Source organism: Anabrus simplex, chromosome 1, assembly GCF_040414725.1.
Source record: "Anabrus simplex isolate iqAnaSimp1 chromosome 1, ASM4041472v1, whole genome shotgun sequence".
Lineage (NCBI taxonomy): Eukaryota > Metazoa > Arthropoda > Insecta > Orthoptera > Tettigoniidae > Anabrus > Anabrus simplex.
Window position 1 is genome coordinate 17,692,980 of NC_090265.1, and position 18,831 is coordinate 17,711,810.

The window sequence follows — 18,831 nt, forward strand, 5'->3', positions numbered from 1 at the left end:
TAGTAAATAAACTCCATTGTCATAAGGCAGCAGGAATAGAGGAAATTAGACCTGAAATGGTGAAGTGTAGTGGGAAGGCAGGGATGAAATGGCTTCATAGAGTAGTCAAATTAGCGGGGAGTGTTGGTAAGGTACCTTCAGATTGGACAAAAGCAGTAATTGCACCTATCTATAAGCAAGGGAACAGGAAGGATTGCAACAACTATCGAGGTATCTCATTGATTAGTATACCAGGCAAAGTATTCACAGGCATCTTGGAAGGGAGGGTGCGATCAGTTGTTGAGAGGAAGTTGGATGAAAACCAGTGTGGTTTCAGACCACAGAGAGGCTGTCAGGATCAGATTTTCAGTATGCGCCAGGTAATTGAAAAATGCTACGAGAGGAATAGGCAGTTGTGTTTATGTTTTGTAGATCTAGAGAAAGCATATGACAGGATACCGAGGGAAAAGATGTTCGCTATACTGGGGGACTATGGAATTAAAGGTAGATTATTAAAATCAATCAAAGGCATTTATGTTGACAATTGGGCTTCAGTGAGAATTGATGGTAGAATGAGTTCTTGGTTCAGAGTACTTACAGGAGTTAGACAAGGCTGTAATCTTTCACCTTTGCTGTTTGTAGTTTACATGGATCATATGCTGAAAGGTATAAAATGGCAGGGAGAGATTCAGTTAGGTGGAAATGTAGTAAATAGTTTGGCCTATGCTGACGACTTGGTCTTAATGGCAGACTTTGCCGAAAGCCTGCAGTCTAACATCTTGGAACTTGAAAATAGGTGCAATGAGTATGGTATGAAAATTAGCCTCTCGAAGACTAAATTGATGTCAGTAGGTAAGAAATCCAACAGAATTGAATGTCAGATTGGTGATACAAAGCTAGAACAGGTCGATAATTTCAAGTATTTAGGTTGTGTGTTTTCCCAGGATGGTAATATAGTAAGTGAGATTGAATCAAGGTGTAGTAAAGCTAATGCAGTGAGCTCACAGTTGCGATCAACAGTATTCTGTAAGAAGGAAGTCAGCTCCCAGACGAAACTATCTTTACATCAGTCTGTTTTCAGACGAACTTTGCTTTACGGGAGCAAAAGCTGGGTGGACTCAGGATATCTTATTCATAAGTTAGAAGTAACAGACATGAAAGTAGCAAGAATGATTGCTGGTACAAACAGGTGGGAACAATGGCAGGAGGGAACTCGGAATGAGGAGATAAAGGCTAATTTAGGAATGAACTCGATGGATGAAGCTGTACGCATAAACCGGCTTCGGTGGTGGGGTCATGTGAGGCGAATGGAGGAGGATAGGTTACCTAGGAGAATAATGGACTCTGTTATGGAGGGTAAGAGAAGTAGAGGGAGACCAAGACGACGATGGTTAGACTCTGTTTCTAACGATTTAATGATAAGAGGTATAGAACTAAATGAGGCCACAACACTAGTTGCAAATCGAGGATTGTGGCGATGTTTAGTAAATTCTCAGTGGGTTGCAGACTGAACGCTGAAAGGCATAACAGTCTATAATGATAATGTATGTATGTATGTAAGTTTTCTGAGTACTAGCTCCAGTTCTTCGAGTGTAATGGTTACCGAAGACTTGTTAAGTGATGTTGGCAGAAGAAATGGCTCAATATTTGAACCCCTCCAAAGGTTCCAAAAATAAATGAGCCACTCCGTTAGAGGTATTGCATTAATGTGTATGTCTTCTTTTACATCGTTATTCATTTTCTTGAGTATTTCATAGGTCTGTGGTTGTGGTCTTGTTATATCAGTCTCCAGGTGTGAAGCAAAGTTTTCCCATTTCTTTCTGTGTTTTTTCCGTACTTCTCTTTTTGCTATTGCTCTCTTGTGGTGATACCCTATTTTATCTTCTAATTTACTAGTTGACAAAAAAATTTTTTAAGCATTTCTTTTGCCTGAAATAACTTTTTCAATTTCTTCATCCCAATTCTTAAACCCCTTTTTGCTGTGCCATTTTTCCTTAACTCCCGAACTCTCAAAAGCTGAATGCTTTAAAATTGAACACAAATTAGACCACTCCATTCCCACATTGTCACTAACTGGTGTCATCTGTGTAAGATTATTAAGTCTCTTCTGGTACAGCCATTTTATATTGGGGTCTCTTTAATACGTTAACCTTGTAAGAAGTTTTAATTTCTTGTGTTGTTTGTTTGTTTCTTTTATACCATCTAGGCCTCGGATGAATAGGTGCTACTAATAGATAGTGATCAGTTTCCAATTCAGGGCCTCGATAGACTGCCAATTTACGTGTACTTGTCGTTGTCCTTATGTGGGAACATTTTGTTCATGATCTTTAACTGACCGGGCGAGTTGGCCGTGCGCGTAGAGGCGCGCGGCTGTGAGCTTGCATCCGGGAGATAGTAGGTTCGAATCCCACTATCGGCAGCCCTGAAGATGGTTTTCCGTGGTTTCCCATTTTCACACCAGGCAAATGCTGGGGCTGTACCTTAATTAAGGCCACGGCCGCTTCCTTCCAACTCCTAGGCCTTTCCTATCCCATCGTCGCCATAAGACCTATCTGTGTCGGTGCGACGTAAAGCCCCTAGCAAAAAAAAAAAAAAAAAAAAAAGATCTTTAACTGGTTGAAGACAGTGAAATCTATTAATTTTTTTCCATTGTTATTACGGGTTGTTTCTCTATGGATTCCGATGTTATTCGGAATTTTCTCATTATCAACTCTAGCATTGAAGTCTCCCAGTAATAGTAGCATATTTTGTTTGTTAATTGTATTGACTGTCTTTTGCAGATCATTATAGAAGCCATCACTTTCTGTTAAATTGCCCTCCACTGGAGCGTATACCCCTATAACTGTAAGATAACTTCGGGATAGTTTTAATCTTAATTGGATAATCCTTTCATTCCAAAAAGTGTAGCAATCAATTGTTGATCTTAATCATTTTTGTACCATGAGCAGTGCACCCGCCTGTGCTCTAGTAAGTCTGTCAAACCCACTGTAAAACTGTAATTAATTTACTGTCTCTTTTGATCCCTGAAGCTTTCATTTTGTTTCTGAAATTGCCGCAATTAAAATGTGCTTTTTTGTGAGAATGTCATCCAGCTGGTCATCTTTGTGTGAGATACCTTGTACATTCCAGGTAGAACATCTAAAAATATTTTTCTTCTTCCAATCTTTGTCCTTTTCTTTGCCAAGTTCGTCATCTTTATAAACCATACAGGTTTTTTTTTTTTTTTTTCTCTTGCAAAACTTGAAAGCAACCAAATGTCTTTCCAATGGGTTGCTAGCCTGAAGGAAGTACAACCATGGACTGGCTGTAGTACAGAATTTCCTCTGTACTCGATGTAACGGTTATCCCACCATGACTCAATCGCCAGAGCCTTGTCTGTGGAAATGGGTTAGTTCACTGCATGGAGGCAAGGTTGGCATTTGGGTAGGAGAGGTTATAGATTGCACATCACTACCCCTTGAACACCCAAAAAAGTTAATGGGACAGAAAAAGGGCATAGTGAAATAATCATTTTATTCATAACAAATTTCAAATTTAATTTGAGAAGAAAATAAACACATAAGTATCATGTAAATTCTTCCTACTTCTCTAAATCATTTTACCTCCTGTGGGTGGGGGCAGTATGGTAACACCCACATAGACCCTGCCTGTCATGAGAGGTGCTAAAAGGGACCTCAGAACTTGGGAGCGTGGGTTGGCAAGCACGGGGCCATTCAGCTGAGTCCTGGCAATGCTTCCACTTACTTGTGCCAGGCTCCTCACTTTCATCTATCCTATCTGACCTCCCTTGGTCAACTCTTGTTCTATTTCAGCCCCAAAGCTATTAGGTTCCAATGGCTGGGGAGTCTTTAATTTTCACGCTCTTCATGACCCTTGTCTTTCTTTGGCCGAAACCTTCATTTTTCGAAGTATTGGATCCGTTCCATTTTTTCTCTCTGATTATTGCTAGATAGAGCATGGTTGCCTAGTTGCACTTCCTCTTAAAACAATGATTGGGCCGATGACCTTCGATGTTAGGCCCCTTAAAACAAGCATCATCATCATCATCAAAACAATGATCGTCACCACCACTTAATCAGTTTCATTAGAGGCATCTGACACTGCCTTGGAAAGTTCTGGCAATTCCTCTTTGTTGCGCCACTTTATGAGCACACATTCGTATCACATCTCATGGTATGGCCATTCCACCCTTGTGTTATTCATGCACATACCTCACAGTTACATCTTTGACTTCTTTAAAGCGGCCTTGTTGTGGGTCCCTGAATGTCTTTTTTGTAGAGTACGCATTGAAGGTAAGAAAATGAAAGTTATATTGTTCGCGGATGATATATGCTTGCGGGGGAGGCTTTAAAGAAGATCTTCAAGGACAAATAAACTTCTGGGCAGAATCTGCTAAAGAATATGGACTTATCTTCAGCCAAGAGAAAAGTGAGGTTATGGTCATGAAGAGATACGGGCAATCAATGGGACACATTGAAATGGAGGGGAAACAGCTACAGATGAACCATCAATTCAAATATCTTGGAAGTGTTATCTCTGATACTGGTTCTATAGATAAGGAAATTTCCCACAGAATTCAGGCAGGTAGCAACTTTTACAAAATAGTTAAAGACATAATATGGAACAAGAAAATACCAACAAAATGTAAGAGAGTCATATATGAAACTTATTACGTACCAATCCTGACCTATGGTTGTGAAACATGGACCATGAGAAACAAAGATGTTAGTAGAATCCAGGCAGCAGAAATGAAATTTGTCCGTAGCATGATTGGCAAAACACGGAGGGACAGAGTCCGTAATGAGGAAATCCGCAAGCAGGCTCAAGTTGTAAGACTGTAGGACAAAACAACAGTGCAGCGACTGAGATGGTATGAACATATGCGACGCATGGGTGATAACAGATTACCAAAAAAAAATGTACGAACTAAAACTTGAAGACAAAAGGCCAAGAGGGCGACCAAGACTCAGGTACAAGGACATGGTGAAGATTGACATTCAACAGAGAGGACATACTTTGGAAAGCATTGAAGAAGAAGAGAAGTTCAGGGACCACAACTGGTGGAGAAGCCTCGTTTGCCGACCCATCGCTTAAGATGGAACGACGTGGGATATGTATGTATGTAAGCATTTGTAAGTGATGTTTGTCTTCACGCCAGTGCCAAACATTGGCTTTAGTTATGCCCTATTTTCTTCCAGCTGCACAGTTATTCATTTCCCTGTGTTTAATAACCAGTAACTAAAAATTGGCATCATAATATTGACGAGAACCTGTTCGAAACTTGCCTGTAATTCCTGTTCTACGAGTGTTTACATTACGATGATCCATCAAGAAAATATTCCTGCTGTTTGTAAAACTGTTACTTCTACCGAGTATCAGGTAAAACTGGCTGTCACTAGACACGTCTCTCTTGCTGGCTTGAGCGCTTAGCGATGTATAATAAAGACACACATGAGTTTCGTATGCGCGCAGTAGCATGGTAGCTGCCAGTGATGTTCAGTACTGTTTTGGTCGGGAATGCGAGACGACCCGTGATTTTTCACATGAAATTCTTAGGAAAAGACATCGTATTGCATTAAGCGGCCACCACTCCGTTACCTTTCCATCTCACTTCACTCAGCCCCACCTACTCCATGAAGTCTACTACTTCCTCCGCCTTTCCCGTCAGGGTCATAAGATTTACTATTGCCATCTTAATGTTCTCACAGTTCCCCCAATACCCTGAGAACTGCACGCCGCTTTAAGCAGGGGATGCTCTAACCTTTTTTGAGGTCGATTTCCTAGTACCATGCCATATATAGGCTATTACGATGGGGCCCAAAGGCATTTTATACCTACTGCCAGGTGTTATTCTAGGCCGCTCCACTGGAGTACAGACGCCTTCTGTAACCACTCTTCTGGAGTACAGATGCTACAAGTTTCCCTCTTCCGCCACCGATGCCGTACTGAAGCCCGCCTTCTCCGCCACTGATGCCGTTGGGGTCTTCACCCACACCCAGGGCTTGGCCCTCCATATTTGTGACCCCTGGAGAGATGGTGTCCCAGTATTTAAAGCCCCCAGGAATTGGGCTGCCTGTTTGTCCATGGGTTGTATTGGGTATTTCAACCAGCTGTATTGAATTGTATTGTCCCCCTATCCACCACTTGAGGACACGCCCTCTAGGGGGTAACAGGCTCCCCCGAAGGTCTTCTAAATACTATATACATGAATACTCCATGTCATGGAATAATCTACGCATCCTAATTTTAACAGAGATAATTAAAGGATAAGAAAATTGGGTTTAATTAGTGGGTTTTTTCCCTACAGAAAACTTGTCCTGCATTATGTACTCGAAAGCTGAATGAAATATACATTTGTTTTAAGAAACATATTGTAATCTTTACATGCTGTTGCAAAACTTCTGGGACTCCACCTAAATAGCACAAAAAAAAAAGAACTGGAAGTGATATACAATTTTTATCTATTTAATGTTAATGTGTGCAATAACATATTAAGTCAATGCAGTAATTGCATACTCTCATACTTCTGTCCATGTTCACCTTCATCGTCTTCACCGGAAGAATCATATTTGTCATTGCCATCTTCCAATAGAGCGTCACCTTCAGTTCCGTCTAGTGAATAGCTTTGTCCGGCCTCGGTCTGTGTTACAACACTTCAGCGAAACTAGCCGATAACAACTATCAGGGGAAGGTATGCAAACTGCATGACAGTTGTGAGAAACAGGGTGTCTAGCCAACCTGTAGTAGTTAAGGTGAAGCAGTGCCAGCTTTATTTCAAATAATGCACGCATCCCAGTTCGTCTTCACTAAATTCCAGCCGTGTGTATACGATACTCTCTGCTTGTGTCCTAGAGATTATGTTCTATTTCAGGGCAGTGTACAGCGATGCGGACATCTACCTGTTGGATGATCCTCTGTCAGCCGTGGACGTTCACGTAGGGAAACACCTGTTCGAGGAGTGTATCAACGGCTACCTTCTGGGAAAGACAAGAATACTGGTTACCCATCAGCTGCAGTTCCTGAGCGAGGCTGACCATATCGTCATCTTGAACAATGTGAGTAGTTCCTACCAGATCCCCATGATTCTGCAGATTACTTTTTTTTAAATCTGGTGCACTAGTGAGTTGCCTTTGCTGCGACAGTACGGACTGCAGTGATTCTGCGGGTCTCACAGAATGTGTTTCTTTGCTGTGGTTAGTCAGCAGGTGTCAGACCTAAAATTTGTCAATGTAAGTGTAGAGCCTCGATTATACGTTCCTGGAAACTAAGTTTTCCCGTATTTTTCATTTAAATTATTTGGTCCCGCGAGCATCCTCATTAAATCACATTGTAAAAATCCTGCATTATCCGTTCCTTGAAGAAACGATTTCCCGTATCAACCGTCCAGAAATTTCAGTCCCGTCAACACTAAATCCTCGTTCAAGCATTTTTCAAGAAACTGTATCTCATGAAAGGACAACTAGGACGTACGTATGGATCTTGGTGTTAACGTCCCGTCATTGCGATAATTAGAGCAAGTACTGTACCGTACTGGAAAAGCGATCGTCGGTAAATTCGCGTAAGCATCACATTCGGGTGGTATTGTTTAGAGAATCCTCGGAAATCATAAAGCAGAGAGTGGCGACAATAATTGGAAGGAGAGAGAGCACATTTCAACAGCTCTACTTGAAGACGGAACGAGTTTCATCAAATATGTGTACTTGTAAAACATCTACGTTTTGTCCAGGGGTAGATAATTTTTGTTTACTTTTTTTAGACTGTATCGCCGAACAAGTTTCGGCACTTCCCTCGGGGCACTGTATAGTCACTGGGCTTTCGGACAGGAATCGAAGCTTCTCCTTCTTAACACTAATTCAGTATGTTAATATTATCGTATACTATTACTGTATGTTATCGAGGCCAGAATAGATGCTGCACCTTACTTACATAAAGCCGTAGGATTGCCTGTTACTGTTTTGGTCCTAATATAAGAATGGGAATTTTACGTTTTTGTGTTAAAATATCATAAAAACTGCAGTGATTTTATTTGCGCACATTACATTTAAAAAGTTTGTAACTCTTCCCACTGTACATTATAATGCCTTAAAGCATAAAAAATACTCGGCTATGAGGGATTCTGGCCACAATTTTACTACAATTGATTAGGACCTTCACATTATCAAATATATAAACAAAAGCAGCTTAATGACCGAATTCGAAAATACCTACTTTTTTTGGATCAACACTTTAATAATAATAATAATAATAATAATAATAATAATAATAATAATAATAATAATAATAATGCGCCGTTCCCGGCTCCCTGAGAGGACGCATAAGATCCAGGCTAGCTTAATTTCGATCCTTTTGACTAACATAATCTATCATTTGGGCTATGAGTTCCGCATATGAGAAAGACATGCCATACGGAGCCAAAGAAATCTTAAATTACACATAGAAACAACTCTCATACGATACTTATTGAATTTCTTACGCTACCAAGATGTTGCAGCATTCATCCACTTAAATCTAAGTCTCTACGCTACGATACACATTGAACGAATGGTTTAAGTTTTACAAGTCTTATTTATTACATACTTGTTTCAATCCAAAAGGTCGAACATTATGCTATCCTCCCTAAAGAATTTCTAATAGAGGAAACTGCACGATCACTTGATTATCTCATCCATTTCTGACGAGCATGGCCTTAAATTGTTAAATCTATCTATTTCTTCTACCCGAATGCATAATCAATCATTTTACCTCCTCTCTTGACATCTCTCCATACCAATATTTCAGTTACCGCATCCTCATTTCTGGCTTAAGGAGAAATCGAAGAAATGTCAGTCATCATCATCATCATCATCATTTCCCTTTATCCAGCTGTAGCCGGGTAGGGGCAAATATGGTTCCTCTCCACTTTCTTCGGTCTTTCCACCACTCCTCCTCCAACACTCTGTCCCAGTCCAGGTTTCTTTCTATAATGCTGCGTTGGATGGTATCCTTCCATCTCAATCGTCAGTATCGGGTACAAATACATGCAAACGACGTTCACCTTGAATCTACCGGTAATTGACACGTCCGGCACCCACTGTGCATTATAAGGAATGCTATTTGAGTTAGTCCTTTTAAAAATGAATCTATTGAAATCACTTGCACTAGGTGCTTAAGTCTTGACTGACCCCAAAATCAAGGGCAACATGGAATATACGGCAAATTATTGAAGTCCGTACAACCAATTATTTAACTGAACATTACTATAATTCAGCTCGTAATTAACAAATTAAAAATTATAAGTCCAAAGATGTCGAACTTACCATCTTAGGTTTTAAAAGAAATGATTAAATCGAAATAAAGTTAAAAATTAATAGACTGAAACAACAAAATTAAAAAATGTTTGGGTAACTACAACGTGTGGATAATTAAAACTTGTGTGGGTAATTAAAATATTTGGGTGCACCCTAGCAAAGAAAAATATTTACAATATGATACCTTACAAGCTAAAGTGTAGATTGAGTGTGGTTTCAAGATATTCAGGACGCATTTTTGGCCAAAAACCAGATCTCATGAATTGGAATTCTCCTCTGTTGCCTATGAAATTTTTGAGTTAATTGCTGGCTCTCATTCGGAGCTCATATTAATCTGCTGACAGATAATTATTCCTATCTTTCACACAACATATCCATAGATACCTATAAATGTCAACTTGGGAGGATAGCTCCCTAATATTTCTACAAACAACTGGTTTACAATTCTGAATATTCATGCTTCTTGTTTCTCTTATGTGCCGATATTGATAAGTCTTCTTTTAAATTAATGTAATTTTAATAAATGGTTCAACAAGTACCAGAAAGTTCCATATACTATTCTAAACTCTGAGTCTTCTCATCATCTTAATTGAACATACGTGCGACTTTATATATTCTAACAACTACTCTACTAGTTTCTTCTGAAGTATACTAGCTAATGTGGTCTGCATTGTGCGAAGATACAATTTATACACCTACAGTCAGCCATCAGTGATAGGGTGTTGCCTAAGAAGTTACTACATTTCCTTGCGCCGGAGAATAGATCAGAATTAGAAAACATCTGTGACATAGTGAATATGTTCGGTTTCATCCCCCTAACTGAGACTTCATTGGTACTACCAAGTATGCACGCTAACCAACAGGTGTCACTTCAATCTTACATGAACTTTCTCGTGCTTGCTCGTAATAGAAATAGTACATATAAATGCTGCATATTCATTTCCACTTAGTAAAAATTCAACTTGAAACCATTGAGTCCACTACTACATCACCGTGCTCATATTCGCGAAGAATCAATAACTACCACCATTCTAAATTATCAATCTCATATCAACTTCTCTTAAAATAATCATTATTATGCTTCCAAACATATATCCCATCTCCTTTACTAAATACGTATCCACTCCATTTAATCGTGGCATTTATTATTTTAATCACGGTTCATGGACATATTTCACGACATTATGACCTTAATTCCGTCATAACCTTAAATTATTGTAAACACTTCTGTCTATTTAGCAAGCATATCCTACTGCTGGTTCCTAACTTGACATTCTTTGGTCATAACCAACGTACACGCGTACCTAAGTCTTTCTTTGACATAGTATACAATTCACTGTCACCTTAACGAACTCAGTATTTCACACTACATGGATCACATCTCGAACGTAGGCTTTCATCACTGATTGACTACCTATTCATGGATTTGTCATTCATATACGAAGATTACCTAACCACCTTTGATCTAATTCAATACACCACTTTCGTCGTTTCCTTATTTCGCACGGAACAACTTAACAAATCATATTACACTTACATACGAATGTAAAACATCACTACACTAATTTAAAAGTAAGACTTATCTGAATTCAGCAGCTCCAGTCGTCGGCATATGTCCAGCTGACAGGACATAGGGACACGCCTCCTTTTATATCCCCAGGTGAATGGGAAATACTGGCATAATTCTCCTCTGGGCTTAGTCATCTCTCGGCAGGCAACGTCATCCGACGGCACCCATTTGGGGAGTCTGGCCTATCATCTTCTTAGAACATCTTGCTCATTTCTGGACTAGTTGGAATCGAATAATGAACAGAATCAATTAGCATTGCCATCATGAACAGCTGTGATAATCTGCTGAACACGAAAGATTGCTTCCTTTGAAAGAGTTGATCTACTTGACAAATAATAATCTTGGGGTAGTATAATTCTATGACTTGAAATGAACAGATTTTTCTCCTTTATCTTTCCAGGAGTTATTATAGGATTCCCACTTCTGTACTTCTTTAACTTGGGTGATATCGAGTAATACGTCAGCAGAGACTGCCGTGACGTAAGCTTGTCGTAGTTTATGTTTGAGTTTCCACGTATCTTAAAATTCGCGGAACGAAATTAATAATCTTCTGCTTGATCTACGACGCAGCTTCCCACAAATCTGCTCCTTGTTGCTGAAATGATTTCTTGTCGATACCTTCTTTAATAAGTAATAATAATAATAACTTAAATGTTTCCACCTTTTCAATACAATATATTCACAAGATTACAAAATTATATGGTACTAGTTTCGACCCATCTAGGGGTCATCATCAGCCGTATTGGAGCAAAGATCATTTGTGGCGAAATCCTAAGACAATATTAATTTAATTCTGACGTAGATGCTTCCGTCTTCGACTCTGATTTAGAAGTAGCAATTCAATCTCGTTTTCTTATTTTTTTTTCAATAATAATTGTTAATAACAATCTTCACATTCGTTCTTTTTCACTGCTTTCTGGATCTAAATTCTTTTCTCTAGCGCCTCAGGTAAATACTTTGCTTTCGCTTGCGGTATCGTCAGACATTTTGACGTTAATTAATCTCGGAGACCTGGACTCCATCTTTGTCTTTCTTCCAACATCCATGTATTTTGACGTCTATCAATACCTTATAAAACACGACGTAAATTTCTTCGATTATACAACAGCTAAGAAGAAGCCAGCATTCAACCTACTATTCTTCTTTATTGCATCATTTAGTGCACAGTGGTCTTTTATAATATACGGCGCACCGAACTTTACATAAATTCCGCTCAGTGCTTCGTCAATTTGGATGAGTTATTATTTTTCATATATCTCTACTCAACTTCCCACTTGGTATGTACCTTTAAAGAGACTGTACTTGTGTTTACATTGTTTATGTTTTCTTCGATCTTTGACTTACTTCAGGCTGATGATGACCTATTACTAGGTCGAAACTAGTCCCTATGTAATTTTCATTTTGTATTGAAAAGGTGGACCAATAATAATATATTATTTTACTCTATTGGAACTTCTTATAACAGTGAAATGGCACAATAATAATAATAATTTGAATGATGTTTCTGAGAACAACAGTCTGATAATTGAACAAGTTCCCAAATTACTTACTAATTTTGATATAAATCGCATGAGAATTTTCAATTTAAAACCTTTAAATATCCCTCCGATCTTATCAGCAGCTTTTGCCTTATCTACTCCTTATGCCACAACTTCACCGCCAACTTCTAATGCTCTCAAGGTTATGCCTACCCCTCCCCTCCCGGCTTGCTCTCTGCCCATGCTAGCACACCCCTACTACACACGTAGTAGCGGGCAGACGATTACCTGACCTCCTCAAGCGGCTAAGGTGACTAGTCGCCTCTCTTCCAACGTAAGGGGTAAGCAGTCTTAGACTCTCACTTCATTAGATACTTTAGAACTGACGTATATCTTTTCTCTCGTATATTTCCAGACTTCAGTACACGCTCATTGCGTTTTATTCTCCATCTAAGACTTTGTTGAACTCCCAGTAGAAACTCGAGGACACCTATTTTGGCTTTAACTTATTATCAAAGGAAATTTGGATACTTGCGTCTACACACATATGCAGTTTCAGGCGTGATTAATTCTGTGATGTGAACTATTCCACTAGTCAACTATCTGTTAAGTGATTTTTCTATGCAATAGAATGAGATTTAACTTGTGACTATTTTAATTTTACTTTATCATTCAACGAAAAATAATAATGGTGTTTGGAAGTATTGTAAAACAGTTTTTTAGTGATTGACTGACAGCAATGTAAAATCTAATATGATTATTTACTTTATTATAAGCTTATATGCCTTAGCTGGCAGGATGTAGTGTTTACAGTGCACTATGTCATCTGGTACGGGCTAGAATAAATTTGTTACTTTCATTGACCTGTCTCAGTCTCATCCTTGGCTTTGACAATATGAAAGTGACTGAGGTATGAGTGATGCTAGTAATGCCATTCCTTATGCAGCCAGTCCCTGTTATGAATGGTGTGAAAATATCACTCATAGGGTCGGTTGTAGCAACTTCTGGCACAGTGAGGAAAGCAACGGGAAACTACCTCACTCCTCATTTCCCTAGTATGCCTCTTCAATGACACCTAGGCTTGGTGGAGCTGTAGAGGATCAAACCAGCCTTCAGGCTGAATACCCAACATACATATAAGCTTATGTAATCTGATATATTTTAACCTCCGTCAATATGAATGTAGTGTTATTATCTTAATTATGTGAAATTGTTAGAAGCTTATACACTAATTATACGGTCATTGATTGCCACTAATGAGAACGTTAGCTCTTAGAGAACTATTATACTTTAAGTCACTAGGTTCGGGGCCCTCACCAAACTTTAAGTTAAGTTTATTATGGCTGAAGATGCTTACAACAGTTAAGTGAAACATGTCCCAACTTATAACACCAGTTGTAATGATTGTATCCTAAATATGACTGATAAGTATTGGAAAGGTGTTTTATCTTATTGTTTTTTATTTACAACTATTATAATCTATATCCAATATGGTTTACAATGAGATTTATAACATGCAATAGGCAGTATATTCCAAGCTGTCAGCAGAGAGATGGTGTGGAATGATATTAGTAGATGAATCATTTTGAATGGGACTTCTGATAGTAGGAAAGATCATAATATGAAGTTAAAGTTGGAATTCAAGAGGACAGTTTGGGGCAAATATTTGTTTATAAGAAGAGGAGTTCTGGAATGGAATAATTTATCTAGAGGATTGTTTGATAAATTTCCAAGTTCCTTGAAGCCATTTAATAAAAGAGTAGGTAAACACCTTTTTTTTTTTACAGTTTTCTTTACGCCACACTGATACAGATAGGTCTTATGGTGATGATAGAATGGGAAAGACCTAGGAGTGGAAAGTAAGCAGTTGTGACCTTAAACAGCTGATAGGCAATGTGTCAACTGGGTGACTGCCCTGATTGGTTGGTTGGTCGGTCGGTCGGTCGGTATTAGAGAGTTAATATTGGTTTGGATTGTTACATAGGCCAGTCATGTTGAATTCACAATAGAGGTCTGTGGTGGTGTTTTGGATCTCGTAATCTCAGTTAAATCTTGAGAAGACTGTCTGTTACTCCCGTGTTCCTAAACGTGATCTATTGTGTTCTAGGGCAAGGTGGAAATGCAAGGATCTTTCCAACAGCTGTCCAGCATAATCAACTACGCTCAGCTGATATCAGATGATGACGCAAAGTCGGTCGCTGAATCTAGTGATGGGAGACTGACTCCCATACAGTCCTTGTTGCAGCAGATCACCATCCAGGTGAGTACTTGTGAATATTCACCTGAAGAATTGCAGAAGTTGATGCAAGGGTAATGGAAACAATTCTCTAAACCCATTGGTAAATAATGAAATATCGAGCTCAATCAGTAGGTATTATTATTATTATTATCATTATGACTTGTGGGGTGTGGCTAAGAAGTTGTTTACATGTATTAGTATTATTATTGTTATGGAACTATCCGTGGTACAGCAGAGGTGAAAGAAGGTGCGGGCTGGAATAGGTTTCAACTACCAAATTAAAGTTAATTTAAAACTTTAACAAAGGTTATATTTTCTTTTCAAAATCAACAAATAACAACAACAGAGTAACAGGTACCAAGTAGCAAGAAAACAAGTTAATAAATTACATTTGCTTGGGGTTCAAGCCCCGGGTGAATAATTAATGAGCTCCAAGCTCCACTTTACCAATATTCAGCCAGACTACCTGGGGCAGAATTCCCCTGAAATCAAAGAGCGCTTGCTCTCACCTAACACATTCCGGCCTTCTAGAGGCACTCAAAACCTAATTCGAAACGAGCGAACCGGCTCTTAGTTACTCACGCCTATTTAAGGCATCCTTGACTTTTACAATCACTTGCCTGCAGGCACAACATACAAATTTACACAGGGTATCATGTACCCAGCCTACTGGGCCTACTCAGAAAAGGAACAGGTTAATTACATGGCCCCAAAATACCAAATTGACTGGAGGCATAGCTTCACTCCTAATACACTTTTAAAACCTACTTGGCACTAGGCCGTTTATACAAGGGCTAATCCCATACTAAGGAGGTGACTCGTATAAGAAAACTTTATTACATTCAGAAAAGAAGAAAGTCGGTTATGAAAATGTAGTCACCTCAAAACAATATGAGTGGGAGCTCGAGAGGGTTAGGCACTCTCTATCCCAATTTGTAGTTAAAGAGACGGAATTTTTACCAGATGTCTTTTACATTTTAAAGGTAGGTTACATGAGAAAAGTTTCGAACCTGCCCCATGGGTTAAACTGCTGAGCTACCAAGAAATAAAGTTATTAAACGGCCATTACCTTGTTGAAGAACTGCTGCTGGAAGAAAGAGGCGCTTCCCGCCCCCTGCTACATATTCACACACTAAGCAAGATGTCGATGGAGTGGCCCCGAGACAAGAAAATCAGCAGTTTTTATACCCTCGTGGAGAATTCGAGACCTTTCAAGAATGAGTAGACACACCCCCTCAATTTTATTGGGTCGCTAAAAGTTACACATCAACATCGAGAAAGAAACAAACTATTGGTCAGAAATTAATTACAAAAATTAGTTATTGGTTAAATTCAAAACAGGCGGAAAGAAAGGATAACTGTTGCCAACCCCCAAACCACAGAACAAAATTTAGTAAAAACAAAACTTATGAATGCTAAATTTCTTCAAGAAAGTTCATTCCTTTACACCAGAGTGCGTTATCAAAGTTTTGGTAGAGACATCTGTTAGAGAATGTCCAAACTTCTTGATACGGAGCAAACAAACACAAATCAAAATAGACACAGTTCAGAACACTTCAAAATTACCAAATTTACAGTAGTGACATCTTCCGAGAAACCGTTGAGTTAATACAGTTTGTTAAAGTTCAGGCTTTCTCCTGTAGAGAAGTTTCAACTGGCGCAATATTTGAATTCGCGGCGTGGAGGTGTACCGCCCGGTACAGACCTCCCCCCCCAAAAGTCCTTCCAAGGGGTGACACAGAAGAAAACAAAAAATTTGTTAAAAAAAAAGTCCAATTTTTTGCTGAGGAGTTGAAGAATTTAGAAGAGAAAAATATAACTTTTCAATAGTCGAAGGTCTCAGAAGTTGTTTGATATAAGTGGGATTAAATAAAATCCAGTTTTGGAATTTCTTTGTAGTAGCTTTTGATGAAAGGTCTCTATGGTTGTAGTAGTTGAATTCCAAAAAAAAAAAACTTTAATTCTTGGAAGAAAAATGTTTTTTTTCTAAGTCCACCAAATGTTGAATAGAAGGGGTATTTAATTGCCGAATAGAGAGTCCGTGTAGCAGAAGGAGTACATTAGTTGCCGATTACTTTTGACGGCAAGACCTGCCGCCGCTGCCTATGTCCAGAGGAGGCCGCTCGGACCCCTCGATTACCCTGAGATACCGCTCTCCCACACTATGAGAGGGGTAGTCGTGCTGCACGCCGCAGATGAGAAGTTTGTTTACAGTCCACAAGTAGCTTGCGGGTGGTGCGCCACACATCAGCCTTGGCCGGACGGAGGACTCCGGCGCGCCGTACACAGGTTGACCTCGCTGGAGTGGAGTCGGCCCGTACCCCACCTCAGTGGCGGTACGGCGCCGCACGGCTGCGGGGGCACTGAAACAGTAAGATCTCGGCGGCAGAATTGTGTTGGACATTAATATTTTTAGGGTACAGTCTTTGTGGTGAGGCTGAAGGGCCAGCGGCGTGGAAACTTTTATTTCATTACTTTTATTTTAATGCCACTGGTGTGGTTTAGCAGGAGACGGGAGCGTGGTAACGGCCATATGGAGGGGACAGCAGAGTAACTTCAAGGAAGGTTTCACACAATTTATACAAAGCAGATTCAACCAAATGTAAAACTATAAGAGGCAGAAGGCCTTAAAATGAAAATTAAAAATATAACCTTCAGGATTCTTACAAAATTATAAAGACAAGGTTAGCACGGAAATTATACAGGTTTCACCTGTGACATTTGAACCCTAAATATCCTCTCGGTGGCTGGATTGCTTAGTAACAATGTCACCGGGGTAAGGAAATCTAAAATGATGCACGGCCCATGAAATCTGGGGGCAAGCTTGCCCGCGGGAACAAAATTCTTGACCATAACTTGGTCTCCTACCTTTAAGTTGGTGGGCCTCCGTCCACGATCATATCTTTCCCTAACCTTTTCATGAGAAATTTTAAGATTGGCCTTGGCCTTCTTCCAAAGATCTCTAATATTATCTGGGTCTATTGTCTCAGGTAGAATGTCACTCAGAGACCAGAGGTTAGAGAGCGGCGTGTTGGGAAAAAACTTGAACATCAAAGAAGCTGGAGTAAACTTATGAGATTCATGAACCGCCGAATTCAAAGCAAAAGCTAACCAATGCCGGGACGTGTCCCACCTAGAATGATCTTCATGATGATAGGCAATAAGAGCCGACCTCAAGTTACGATTGACCCGTTCAGCTAGAGATGGTTGAGGATAGTAAGCGGAAGTAGTCACACGAGAGATGGACAGATCAAAACAGAATTTACGAAAGAGATTGGATGTGAAAGCCTTAGCATTATCTGAAACAATATATTGACACGGACCAAAAGAAGCGAATTTAAACAAGAAATGGTGGACTGAGCAGTAGCCAGCTTAGTCGGAAATAACCAAGAAAATCTTGTGAAGGCATCTACACACACAAGGATGAATTTATTGGCATTCCCCTGTGACTGGGGAAAGGGTCCAACGTAGTCGATATAGAGTCGTTCCATGGGGCGCGACGCTTGATGAGAAGACAAAAGCCCTTGCTTAGTGGGCGTGGTGGGTTTACTAAGCCAACAAGATTTACAAGCCCTTACTAATTCACGGATTTCTCCGTCCGTACCCTTCCAGATGAACATTTCACGGATCTTTTCACGGGTTTTGAAGACGCCTAAATGCCCCCCAATGGGGTCTCATGGTAGTACTTGAAGATCATCGGTACAAGAACAGCTGGAACTACAACTTTCATCTTTTGATCATGCCTCGACGGGCAACATAAAACACCATTCCTCATTACATAAGGGATGACATGTTCCCCAGAAGAAAGGGTTTTCATGATAGGGGCCAGCGTCGGATCTTCACGTTGATATTTCTCAAGATCCCTAAACAACATGGGAGCATCTGTTAGAATGGCATTAACCTCAGGTAGTATGGACTCGAGAGGTGAAGAACTATCAACCTGTTCAGGGGTCTCTACCTCATTAGAAAACATACGGCTTAGTCCGTCTGCCACAACATTTTCAGTACCTCTAATATGCCTAACGTCAAATTGGAAGGCAGAAATTCGGATGGCCCACCGGGCTATACAACCAGTACGACGTGGCCTACCTAAGACCCAGCTTAAGGCTTGGTTATCAGTCTCCAAGTCGAACTTAACATGTTCCAGATAAAGGAGGAACTTTTCTAGCGCAAACAAGACAGCCAAACCCTGAAGTTCATAGATGGAATACTTGGCTCCTTGAGGCGAAAGAGTCCTATATGCATAGGCGATGGGTCGCCTCCCTAGTTCGGTCTCTT

The 18,831-nt window shown here is 39.8% G+C and overlaps 1 protein-coding gene across 1 annotated transcript in view; it reads left to right on the forward strand.

Moving 5' to 3' along the window:
- Nucleotides 1-18,831, forward strand: part of LOC136858052 (probable multidrug resistance-associated protein lethal(2)03659) — a 327,592-nt gene that overhangs the window by 125,896 nt on the left and 182,865 nt on the right. Inside the window, exons 11-12 of the mRNA XM_068229848.1 lie at nucleotides 6,851-7,034; nucleotides 14,422-14,574. Of these exons, the coding sequence (XP_068085949.1) occupies nucleotides 6,851-7,034; nucleotides 14,422-14,574 (337 nt within the window). The remainder of the gene's footprint in view (nucleotides 1-6,850; nucleotides 7,035-14,421; nucleotides 14,575-18,831) is intronic.